Source organism: Plecotus auritus, assembly GCF_963455305.1.
Source record: "Plecotus auritus genome assembly, chromosome: 1".
In the NCBI taxonomy this organism is placed as follows: Eukaryota; Metazoa; Chordata; class Mammalia; order Chiroptera; family Vespertilionidae; genus Plecotus; species Plecotus auritus.
Window position 1 is genome coordinate 144,731,943 of NC_137770.1, and position 13,026 is coordinate 144,744,968.

At 43.8% G+C, this 13,026-nt stretch overlaps 1 protein-coding gene across 1 annotated transcript in view; it reads left to right on the plus strand.

Moving 5' to 3' along the window:
- The first annotated feature begins 6,279 nt into the window (after positions 1–6,279).
- NEBL (nebulette) overlaps positions 6,280–13,026 on the plus strand; it is a 396,867-nt gene continuing 390,120 nt past the window's right edge. Inside the window, exons 1-2 of the mRNA XM_080675011.1 lie at positions 6,280–6,851; positions 8,099–8,193. Coding sequence (XP_080531137.1) covers positions 6,783–6,851; positions 8,099–8,193 — 164 coding nt within the window. The 5' untranslated portion in view covers positions 6,280–6,782. The remainder of the gene's footprint in view (positions 6,852–8,098; positions 8,194–13,026) is intronic.

The window sequence follows — 13,026 nt, forward strand, 5'->3', positions numbered from 1 at the left end:
CCATCGTGAGGGCTCCACCTTCATGCCCTCATCTAACCCTAATTATCTCTTAATCATCTCTTTAAATACCATCACATAGAGGGTGTTAATGGGAAACCCCCAGGTGGGTTCGGGCTGCCTGTTGCTGTCTCCAATAATGAAATCAGGTGTTTATTGAGAAGGCCAGCCAACCAAGAAGACAGGCTGCTTACAAGCATTTAAATCTGTCTTATAGCAAGGTGCAGAAGACAGGATTATAAAGGGAATGGGTGCAGCCGTGGGCAAACTAAGGCCCGCGGGCCGGGCCGGATCCGGCCCGTTCAGCTGTTCTATCTGGCCCGCGGAGCCGAAAGAGCGGAGGGTTCTCTTGCTCTCCCCTTCGCTCCTTTACTTTGAATTTATATTAGTTCACACAAACAATCCATCCATGCTTTTGTTCCGGCCCTCCGGTCCAGTTTAAGAACCCATTGTGGCCCTCGAGTCAAAAAGTTTGCCCACCCCTGGTAGGGTGTGGCTGGGAATGGAATGCATCTATGTGCAGCCCTGTAGGTCTGCGCATGTCAGCTATTGTCCTTATTCATCAGGTGGTGAGATGATATTTTGACTGCTAGTCGGTCAGTCTGACCATGCTTATCAGTTCTGCTTGCTGGATTCACAGCTCTCACCTCCTCAATCGCTTCGCACAGTCCTTGAAAAGGAAACTTAAGAAAAACTTAACTCCCTATTCACATAAGTTATGTGTTCTAAGATTTAAAATAATATGATTATTTTTCAGATTAATTAGGTGTTCTATCTATCAGGTGTTCAAATCAATTCAGATTACAAGTCCCCCTATCAAGGTTTAGGACTTCAACATGTGAATGAGAGACTGAGAAAAAGAGAAAGGGAGAGAGAGTCTGAAACCTCTCTGATGTCTCTCTAAAACTCTTTAGAAGGGCACTAATCCCATCACGACGGCTCCACCTTCATGTCCTCATCTGAACTTAATGATCTCTTAATCATCTCTCTAAACATCATCACATTGAGGTTAGGATGTCAACATATGAATTTTGGGATTACATAATTCAGTTCATAGCATAATAAAGGCAGATTATCACCTTAATAATATATAACATTTTTCTCATGTGACTATGTTATGGGAAGTATTTTTAACTCGAGTTTTATTTTTATAGCTGGATATTCATCAAGTTTGGCTAATGATTCAAAAAGCAATCTTGAAATACATGAAAAAGGTAATAATAACTATCTTCATACTTGTCACTTCCCATCTGATTTGGATGAAAAATATATCAAGGAGTTAGTTCAATTTTATTTATTTTTTACTCTAGTCATTCAATTATTAAACACATTTTTACTAAGTTCTTAATGCATGCAGGGCACTGTACTTGGTGCTTAATATGAGTTAATTTTTATTTTGAAAAATAATATTGAGGGTGCATTGGAGAGGGTCCTAGCTGGGAGATGGGGGTTTCATATCTGCCACATCTCCAAGACAGGTCTGCGTGAGTGAAGTCCTACCTTCTTCCATGGCTTGCATGATGCTAGGACTTCTTATCGGGTTGTTACAGAACAATTTAAGGAAGCCATGGTAAGTTGCTAAGCTAAGGCAATGACAGAGGGTATGGAGACAGACTCATGAACTGCTTTTGGAGAAAGTCAACAGGATTGAGTAACTGGTAAGGGTTTGTTAGGTAGAGAAGGAGGAGTTTGGTTGATTTTTTAGGGTAGCCTTTCCTGATTTCCCAGCTGAATTAGATGTTTCTCCTCTGTTCTTCTTCAGTGTCAGGAGCAGAGCTTTACTTTAGAGCATTTATCACATTGTATTGTAATTCTTTGTTTACTTATTTGTCCCGCTAGATTTTATTACAAGCAGAGTTCATGCCTTAATCCTCATTGCATCCCCTTGTGCCAAACGTCCTGCTTACCAGTGATTGTGTATTGAATGGACGAAAGTACATAATTGTTTTTAGAACAGCTTCTGAATCTTAAATGTCCCTTAATGTCTTAATTTTACATTTCTCATTGACTTGTAATGGTACTGTAATGGTAAATGAGATAATTTTTCTAAAGTTTGTAAGATCTTTGGAGAAATGCTTCATTAGACTAAGGCTTATATGTAGCTACCAAATAACACTTGAGATAACATCTACTGTTTTTCTTTAGTTTCACCTATCAAGCTTGTTGGCTGGGGAAACTGTCCTTCATGGTGAATTTGTGCCAACTGGCAAAAATGTACACAATTTTACACAAATTCTGACCAATATAAGGCACAAAATAAAACTCTGTGTGATGAGAAAATGAATACATTAATACTAAGAGCTATTGCCCTAGCAGCTAGGGCCTAGCTGGTTTGGCTCAGTGGATAGAGTGTCAGCCTGTAGACTGAAGGGTCCCCGGTTCGATTCTAGTCAAGGGCACATGCCTGGGTTGCGGGCTCGATCCCCAGTGGGGGGCATGCAGAAGGCAGCCGATCAATGATTCTCTCTCATCATTGATGTTTCTATCTCTCTCTCCCTCTCCCTTCCTCTCTGAAATCAATAAAAAATACATTAAAAAATACCAAGAGCTATTCTTAGTTGGTCATTACACTTCTAACAGCATGCCTTTTTAGAAAAGTAAAACAAACAAAACCCCATCCATACTGAATCTTGCATGTAAATTTATTAGTTTTTGTTGCTGATGAAGTAGAAATCATTTCTCCCCCAAATCTCAGCGGTTTGCAGACACAATGATTTCTTACTCCCACTATGTGAGGGGTTGTGGGCTTGCTGTGGCTCTGCTGGGCTTACTGAACTCAGTTAGGTTCTGCTGGCTAGACAGGTCTTTGAATTCTTGAACAAAAGTCAACAAAACAGCCACTCCCTGAGATATGCTCTTCTTATGGCTGGGTGCCAGAGCTCAAGGGGATGAGAGGACAAAATCCCTTAAAATTCTGCTCTGATATGACCTCTGTCATGTCCACTAAAATTCCATTGGCCAAAGGAAGTCACACTATCAAGCTCAGTGTCACTGTGTGGGGAAATACAACATACCTATAGGAAGTGTTGCCAGGGTGGAACAAAAAAATTGTGAACCAATAACACAATCCACCACAATCTGAGTGCAGTGTTTGTCAAAGCTACCATTTGGCTTTTTGCAATATTAATTATTCTTTAAAGCTTTCAGTTTGGAGTTCAATTTATGTAGCTTAAATAATAAAAGTGATTAGAAGGTCTTTACAAGGTTCCATGGAAATAGGCCCCAGAGATAAAAGTAAACAGATTTGGGAATTTTAGCTAAAGAAGAAATTTAAATTTATAACGGTATAAATGTTTTCACAAGGTCATGAAGGTAAGCTATTCTTTATATCTGTGGATGCCCAAGCCAGCAGAAAAGGATTTAATTAAAGTGGAGATATTGGGGTATAGTTTCCATGAGGAACGATTTCTTGACTAGTCAAGTGAAAAAAGACATGAAAGGGGCAAAAGGTCTCCCTAGTGGATAATTAAATCATTCATCTGCTTGAGGGAGGAAGGCTGGGCCAGATGACAGGTTTCTGCCAATTCTCTGTTTACAGTACTTTGAATTTTGAAATAAAGAAGTCCTTTTAAGACAGATGGCATTAAAATTCTTCTTACATCAGTGAAATGTCACTAAGAAACTTAAAAGCTGGCTTAATGCAGAAAATGAAAATAGTAAGAGAAACAGATATGAGAGGAAAATGTAACTCTTAGCATTCATTGTTTATTTTTGAGAGAATAAAACATCACAATTAATTCCAATTTTAAAATAGTAATTTGTTTCATTCATACTTTCTCTCAACAAACATTTAATTAGTATCTACTATATGTCGGACTGTGATAGGTACTGATTGGCTAAGAAACTATACAATTCATAGTTAAAAGATCGGATAAATCAGCTATAGATGTCACATATCACCATCACTCTTCCTCAGAATTTTTTCTTACCATTTAAAAAAGAAAATAGGATTTTTAAACTACATGCTATCATTTACAGTTATGAAAATCTAAATGCTAAAAAAAAAACAACTTAGTCTTTAGGTGACCATATAAATATTTTTTTCTGAGATTTATTTTCTTTTTCAATAACTATCCAATGTAGGTTTTCCTCCCCAGCTTTATTGAGATTTACTTGACAAATAAAATGGTAAAATATTTAAAGTATACAACATGATGATTTGATATACATATACTGTGAATGGATTTCCCCCGAGTTAAGACATCTATCACCACACATATTAACCTTGGTTTTTTTGGTGAGAACATTTAAGTTCTACTGTCTTAGCAAATTATAATTATATGTTATCAACTATAGTCACGTTACACTTTAGATCCTCAGATGTTATTCATCTTATAACTGAAAGTTTGTACCCTTTCACCTCCTCCTCCTTATTTCCCCACCTCGCTGCCCCTGCCAACCACTATTTATTTATATTTTATTTTTTACTGTTTCTATGAGTTCAACCTTTTTTTCCTGAGTCCACATCTAAGTAATAACATGCAGTATTTGTCTTTCTGTATCTGGATTATTTCACTTAACATAAAATCCCCTAGGTTCACCCATGGTCTGAGGAGTTCCTAAATAGCTCTGAGGTGTTTTTAAATGACAACCAATCCTAGTTGCTAGGTTGTTTAGAGCATGGGCCTGGTACCCCAAGGCTGCGGGTCAGAGCACATACAAAAACCAACCAATGAATGCATACGTAAGTGGAACAACAGATGGATGTTTCTTTCTCACTCTCTCAAAATCAATCAATAAAATGACAATCAGTCCTCAGACAGCAAATTATTGTTTTATTTGCTTTTTAAAAACTGTTTTGTTTTTTTTTTTACAATTGATTTTTAGAGATAGAGGAAAGGAGAGGGAGAGTTACAAACATGGATGAGAGAAACAGCAACATCAGTGAGCTGCCTCCTGCATGCTCCCTGTAGGTGCGACTGCCCAACTCCTGGTGCCTAGGGTCCAGGCTCAGCCACCAAGCCACACCAGCTGGGCTGTTCTTTTGGCTTTTGAGGTAATCTTATGAGCAGAGCTATGAGTGTTGTTACCTCGGTTAATCCCTGTTAAGAAATTATCTCTTGAAAAGTCAAAGGGCACGGCCTCATTGTGAATAGTTTACCAGTACAGCCTGCCCAAGAAGCCCGGAAATCAAGTTTCCTTCTTTTCATGAAAGGCCTCAGTTATGATTTAGAAAACAAACAAAAAACAACAGAATATTTGTCACAGTAGTAGCTATGTGATATTACTGAGTCTTAAGTTGTGTGCCAGCAGTGGAATGTGTTTATTTGTTACCACCCGTGATAAGCCTATCTGGCACTATGAGCCACGCAGACTGAAACACTTCAGAACGATGACTCACTCAGTCCTCACAGCAGGAGGGTAGGAGCAGTTTGGTAGCTCTCTCATCCTCCATTTTCTAGATGAGAACGTTGAGGCACAGAGAGGGTAGGTGTTTGCAAGTGACCAGTACATGGCAGGGCTGGGCTTTGAACTCAGGCCGTGTAGCTCCATTTTGCGGCCTTTTATAAAGCGAGTCCAATAACCTGAGATCTTATTAAAACTAAAAACTGATGCCTATTCCATTTGGTTCCATCCTATCTTCAGCCTTCAGATGGATTTTTTTGGCGTTTGTGTTTAGAACCATGAGTTTGTAATTGCTTTTCTTAATGCAGGTGAAGAATTCGTGGATCCTGTGGTGTTGCATTACAAAAATATACAGTGTGTGTACACACACAGAGCAAAATGAACGATGACCGTTTATTAATCAAGAAAGGTTTGATTAGGCCTAAAATGACCAGCCGTTCTTCAAGAAGAGAGAGAAAAGTGCAGGGGATGGGAGCCGGGCGGAGAAGCCGGCTTCGCCATCCGGGCCCAAGGACTTCACGCAGGGACTCGGGAGACGCGCTCTCTCGGCAGAGGCCGTGGGAGGGGGCGCCGCGGGGACAGGAGTCGGGTTCCCCGCGGGTCTCCGGGATCCTGGGCCCGAGCGCTCACTGCGCGCCGCCGGGACCGCCTCTGCCCGGGACTGGGCGCGGGAAAGGGCGTTAGGGCGCCTCTGCCCGCGGTCTCGGGGCTGAAGGAGGAGGGCGGGCGCACCACCGCGCCCTCCGGGTACCAGGAACATCAGCCTGGGAATGGGGGTGACCTGGCCGGGGCAGAAAAGATGGACAGGAAACGCGCGGGTTGGAGCCCGCCCCTATTCTCCCCCCCCACCCCCCATTTCTCCATCCCCCGCCGCTCCCCGCCCTGCCACCGCCCACCTGGCCGCCCCCGGCTGCGGCGCCAGGCGCGCTCCCAGGCCTCGCAGTCGCAGCCGCGGTGTCTGCGGAGCTCTCCGGTGCAGGGCCCTCCCCTCTCCCGCCTCTCCCTCCCTCGCCGGTGCCCGACGTGCTCGTTCCCAGCCACTGGGTTCGGGGCGCGCCGGTGGGTTTGGCCTGCGCGGCAGCGGCAGCGAGGCGGGGGAGCTAGTGAGAGGAGGGGCGGGCGCGAGTGTGTGTGAGTCACCGGTACCTGGGGCGCTAGCGACGCAGAGCGAGCGGCTCGCAGCCCGGGCCGGAGCCCAGCCAGAGCCGGAGAGCGCGGCCGCCCCCAGGCGCCGGGCCCCGCCGCGCGCCCACCCGCGTCCCCGCCGCCTCCCCGCGCGGCGAGTCGTCTCGCCCTTAGCCCGGCGCCCACTCTAGACCCCGGCGCCCACCGCCTTCCCGCCGGCCTCGAGGCGGTGCGGGGCGCGCGGGGGATGTCACAGCGGCTCCTCGGAGCACCCAGCCGTCGCCGCTCCGCCGTCGCCCCCGGGAACCGCGACAATGAACCCTCAGTGCGCCCGCTGCGGAAAAGTGGTGTATCCCACGGAGAAAGTCAACTGCCTGGATAAGGTGAGCGGAGGGAGCCGGGCTGCACCTGCTCCGAGAAGTTTTGGCATCTGGGACGGAAAGAGACCAATGGTCTGGGTGTTTGTGTGGTCTTGGCTCCGTGTGTGGGACGCGAAGGAAGACGCCCGCGGGAGTGTCAGAGAGCACGCTTATTGACGGTGTTGGGGCCGGGAGAGGCTTTTGTCGGGGTGCGGGCGGCGAGGGTGCGGGGCTGCTCCGGCCTCGGCAGAGCTGCGGCGGAGCGCGCACCGCGGAGCGAGCCCGGGCCCGGGCGCCCAGCCGGGCACCGGGGGCCGATCGGCGAGCCGCGCCCCCTCCCACCTCCACTCCCGCTCCTCACTTCCCCGCACCCGCTTCAGGGAAGACCTGCCGGCATCCTGACTTCTCCCCCGCCCAATGCCTCCCGTGCCGGGGACGAGTAGTAATTAATAAGTCAGGGGCGGCCGCTGCCGCAGTGCTTAGAATAATGCCCCGGAGAACCCCAGCTGCGGCCGTGCGGCGGGCAGGGCTCAGGGGGGCCAATCCACCCGCAGGGGAATTCCAGAGGAAGTGGCTTTAGCCGGCCCGCAGCCCGGCTCCAGGCCTCCCCGGGCGCGGATGGAGTTGAACAGCCTGGGAGACAGACCCCGCCGCTATCCTGAGCGCCTGGCAATTGAAACCAGCCGGAGGCGGTCCCTGTGAAATCTGCGTGTGGTGTCAAAATGCCTCATAAGAGCACTCAGCCATCCTGACAGTCATTTCGGACAAAGTTCACCTTTCCCGCAATATAGTGGAAACTGGACAGGGATGCGGGGGCGAAGGGTACTTGCGTAGCCCGCTTCCTGGCTCCGTGGGGTACCTGACTTCCTGTGGACCCATTATTTATGAGATCCTACAGACACGGGGTGTAGGCACTTTGAACTGGAGTCGTTTTCCTTTTGAAGCCACTTCACAGGCTTCATTCCTCCATGAACCAAGCTCAGAATTCCATTCTGGCCGCCGGTAGAAGTGCAGCGGGGACAGAGAGAGCTGTGGCAGCTCTTCCTTCTCTGTCCATTGTGGTGGGGGTTCGTTTAAAACGCAGTCTTCATAGTTGCTGCTTTATTTACTGAACTGACAGTAGGCAAACACATCCACTGTTACCTACCATCATTTTGTTGTAGTATTTTCAAATACAGGTGGGGACTGTGATGCACTAAAAAAGTCTCCTTTCTGTACCCATCCTGGAAAGAACTGGCATTGTACTAAAATTAAAATTTTTTTTTTTCCAGTATTGGCATAAAGGATGTTTCCATTGTGAAGTCTGCAAGATGGCTCTCAACATGAACAACTACAAAGGCTATGAAAAGAAGCCCTATTGTAATGCGTAAGTATTGTCGAAAAGACATGCCAGGTGTGGCACAGCTTCAGCGCATAGAAGTGAGTGGACCTGCCTGTTCTGAAGAATGGACTCACTGTGCCACCCAGGTGTGGCAGCAGCCAATTACCTGTTTATGCCACATACTCTGGGGCCATGTTCTCGGTTGAAGGTCATTGCATTTGTCTTTCTAATGTGCAGGGTAATTTGTGTCTTCAACCAGGGTCACAGTGCTGCAGAGTTGGGGACATTTGTTAGAAGCTGCAGAACTTACTGCAAATGTGTGGGCTCTGAAGTGCATGTCAGATAGATTTCCATTTTAATCACTTCAGTTTTCATTTTTAACCATATGATGTTGCCATACTGCAATTTTATATCGGAGCCTAGCTGCTACAGAAAGAAGTATAACTCACTTGGTCTTAGCTGAGACCACTCCATAGATCCTGGAGCTTAAACAGAGAACCAAAGAATTGAGACATGGGTATTTCCTGCTGGTTCGTAGTAGGTCTGTTGGTGGGGACTAAAGAAAGGCAAGCTCTCTTTGCAGGCTTTTCTGTAGGTATGCTTCTATCTAGCCTATAATAATAGCAATTAGCTAGCATTTATACAGCGCTTACCATGTGGTAGGCCCTCTTCTAAGCTCTTTATGCATCCTGACTCATTTATTCTTTACAGACCCTATGACTATTATTATTCCCGTTTGACACAAAGAAATGGAAGCCTGGAGAGGATAAGCCTCAGGAAGTGGCTCAGATCACTTCTAGAGGCTGCAAAGGGTTAAACATTGGCCAGTGCTTCCAAATGGCCTCCCTGCCCCCCTCAGGCATGTATTTCTCCACTCCTGTGAGCATCTTCCCACCCAGACTATTTTCAAGTGTGGGCCCTTGGCTCTGATTGTTGAACCTTCTTCCCAGGTTCATGTGAGGCCTGTGGGCCTGGAGGAGGCAGGGAGCCACCTAGTCTTTTGGCTAGAATTTTGTCATCAGAGATTAATTCTCCCTATCGTTTTGAAGCAGGTTCATTCAGATCTCCTGGAGATGGAGGCCTGTGGTTAATTCATGCTTCACTCATGGGAGTGTTATCATAGACAGTAAATTTTTGTTAAACAAATGTAATGTATTCATACACTTCTGGTGAGGAACTTACAAAAAGTCTCTTTGTGTTTCCCTCCAGTCCTAGCTTAGTGCTTACATATAGATCAGAAACTTTGAAAACATCAGAAAATGGAGACATTGAACAGAATTTAGGCCTCTCTTGCATAAGGGAAGTCCACAGATATTTCCCAAACTTACTGATGTTTTCAACCCTTCTCTACCATACCTCTTGCTAGGATAATGAGAAGCAAAGTGAGATTTCAGTGTCATGGTCTCCTGCTTCTCTTAAAGAGAAGTATAAATGATTGGTTAAAGATCAAAGGCAGGCAGCAGTAACTAGAAGGGAAAGGGCCCACTCAAACCATAAACAGGATAATGGTTCTTTGGTTAAAGGAAAGTGAACCATTCTTTCTATATGCATTCTAGCTCCTAGCCTGATTCGATCAGGCTTTATGGGCCATGCCAGGACTCTTTATAGCTCCACAGCCTGGAGTTAAACCTGGAGGACTGGGAGGGGAAGAAGAAAGACAGAAGAGAATGAAAAGAAGGGAAGAACAACAATTATATAATGTAAATATTACATTGAATGAGAAAAAGAAAAGTTAAAAATAAAAGGGCATAAAAAAGAGGTACAACCAAGGTGGAGCCTTTGATTGCATTGGGCCTCTTGAAAATTTAGTGCTTACTGCTTAGTTTCAATTAGGTCCAATGAAAAAGAATATCGGATTCTGCAGGTCATGGATGGCTGGTTTGCACTCTGACTTAATAGTGAACTAGTTCCCAGAACCTTTGAGATTTGGACCCCAAACAAAAAAAGACCACTTTTTGTAGGTAGGAAACATCTAGCTATGTTGTTTCAGAGATCTGTTTCATTTTTAACTAGAGGCCCGGTGCACGAATTCATGCACCAGTGGGGTCCCTCAGCCTGGCCTGCGGGATCAGGCTGAAACTGGCTCTCTGACAACTCCTGAGGGGTCCCGGATTGCAAGAGGGTGCAGGCCAGGCCAAGGGACCCCACCAGTGCACTATTGGGGCCGGGGAGGGATGCAGAAGGTTGGCCAGCCGGGAGGGGCGCAGGGAGGGCTCCTGGGCGTGTCTGGCCCCTCTCGCTCAGTCCCGATTGGCCGGACCCCAGCAGCAAGCTCACCTACTCAGAGCGTCTGCCCCCTGGTGGTCAGTGCATGTCATAGTGATCGGTTGAGCGGCCTTATCATCTCATTAGCATATTATGCTTTGATTGATTGAATGGCTGACCCGCCAACCAGCCACTTGGCATATTAGGCTTTTATTATATAGGATACTTCAGTTATCTGTAAATCAAATGCTTACACATGTTCTCTCTAAAAATTGTCATATAATTCCAGAACTTGGTTATTTGGTTTCATTTTAATTTTTGGGTAGCATCTCAGATTTTTTGCTTAATATTGAACCTGGTAGTCTACTTTATTAAACAATTCACCCTTAGTGGCTGGATAAGTAGAGTTGATGGTTTAAATTAGTTTAATTTAGCTTTAACTTCATGTCATCTGCTATCTCCAAAGAACAGAGCCTGACTAAGTTGTAGATTCTGTCTGTTGTCAAGGTCCCTGACTACCAGACCCCTGTTCTCACCCCTTCATCTTTCCAAGCGCACAGATTGCCATGCAAACTTGCTGGTCAGAGCGGCTTACCCTCTGGGGAACCTGATGCCTCGCTCTAATTCAGGTGGTGTGTGTCAATCAGCTGTTCCCTATGGTCTTGGCCAGAAGGGCTGCCGGGATTTCTCTGGTTTAGTGGTGGAAAATTGATTCTCTGAAGCATACTGCTACTGAAAAATGAAACATCCTATGGTCATGTAAAGCAGTGTTTTATCTGTACCTAGTTTGGTTCAGGCCTCAATATACAATAAGTGAAAACGACTATTCTCTTCCCCCTGAAACGTTATAGTATGAAAATGTTCATGTACACAAAATGGTTGGAAGAATGGTACAATGAACATCTGTATACTCTCCACTGAAAGTCAACTGTTATTAACATTTTGCCATATTTGTTTCCTATACATATCTATTTATATGTACAAGTACTTTTTATTTATTTACTTAATATTTTTAGTACTTTTTAAAATTGTTGGTTCATTTGTCAGTTTCATGCATCAGTGAGTTTCATTCATCCAGATATGTCATTCCTAAAAATTCATCATGCATGCACTAAGAATAAGGATATTTTCTTAAAGAACCATAGAACCATTATCACGCCTCAGAAAATTAACAAAAATTTCACATTATCTAAAATTTTGTTTATGTTCACATTTCCCCCAGTGTCCTAAGAATGTCTTTTATAGTTGTTTTTTTCTTAACAACCAGAATCCAATCAAGGTTCATACTTTATATTTAGTTGTTATGAAAATGACAACTTTTCTTGATGATTGAATATTGAATATTCTCTAATTTTTGCCTTCATTTCCATTGATTTATATAACCTCTTAGAGTTTTCAGAAAGAGGATTTACATAGCATTTCTTATGAAAATAACATATATATTTAGCTAAAGAACCTTTAAAATAAATATTAAGAATATGCTTAAAAATTTAAAAGCATAAACATAGATATTTAGGATTATGTTAAGAAAACACAAAGGCTTTTTATTTTAATTGATACCTGAGGGCATTTTAAAAAATGGAGTGAAGTAGTGAGTATTTTCTTCAGTTTAAATTTGTTGCTTATTTGTATTCTCATGTGTTTAGAGAAGAAACAAGTTTGCCGTTTGATTTCTGCAAAGGAGAACATGTATAAAATATAATTTACATAATATTTAAATTTTGATCTTTTGATAGAATGATCAAAGCATAGTACACACTGGATGTAATGTTGGGCATAATGCACATTTAGTTCCCAGTGCAGCAGTGCACACTATTAAAATATTTAAAACAAACTAGGCTCCTTGAGTACGTGCCATGTTTTCATAAGTCTTTATGTTTCATAAGCAGGCAATGGATTCTTTAGCATACTCAGGATTTTTTTCATCATAGTACTTGCAAAGAAAAGAAGACTCGGCAATATTTTTATTGCTGAGGTGCTGAGAAAATAACACCAGATGATTAGACAAAACACATTGCTCACATTTGTATGTGAATTTATATGCCAAGTTAAACTATAAAAGTTTTGCTACCCAACAAGCCACACAGTGAATGTAAACCCCAAGGCCATTTGTAAAATAAATTATTTAATTTCTCATGTGTAAAAGTCAAAATTACATTTATTGTGTGTTTGTGAAAAATACATCAGCCCTTAAAATTTTCTGAGAAATATTACCACTTAGAAGTAACAATGCCAATGACTGGCCAGTTAATGTACTGTCACCAAAGGTCACATTATTTTAGATTATGGGTGGGACCAGTTAATGATGGCACTTATTTAGTAGGACCTTGCCAATAATTTCCCTAAGTCATCGCATTTGTGGAAAGTTTTTGGGGCTGAAATTTTGTCCTGACTCGCCCTCTTTGATATACCTTGTGTTTTGTAAGTGTATCTTTACTTATGGGGCTGAAAGAATACAAATATCTGTGCCAAATATGTTTAGTCATCCTTCCAAATAAGATTCCCTCTTACCAAGTAGCTGGAGTTACTATAATTATGGAAGGCTTTACGAATAAAACAGTGGGAGCTGTGCATCGTGTTTACTTTCGCTCTGCCCGTGTTAGTGTTTCATCTTGTAAATATTTATTGACTATTGACAGCTTGGAAGATGCTGAGCTAGATGCTCTCATTAGG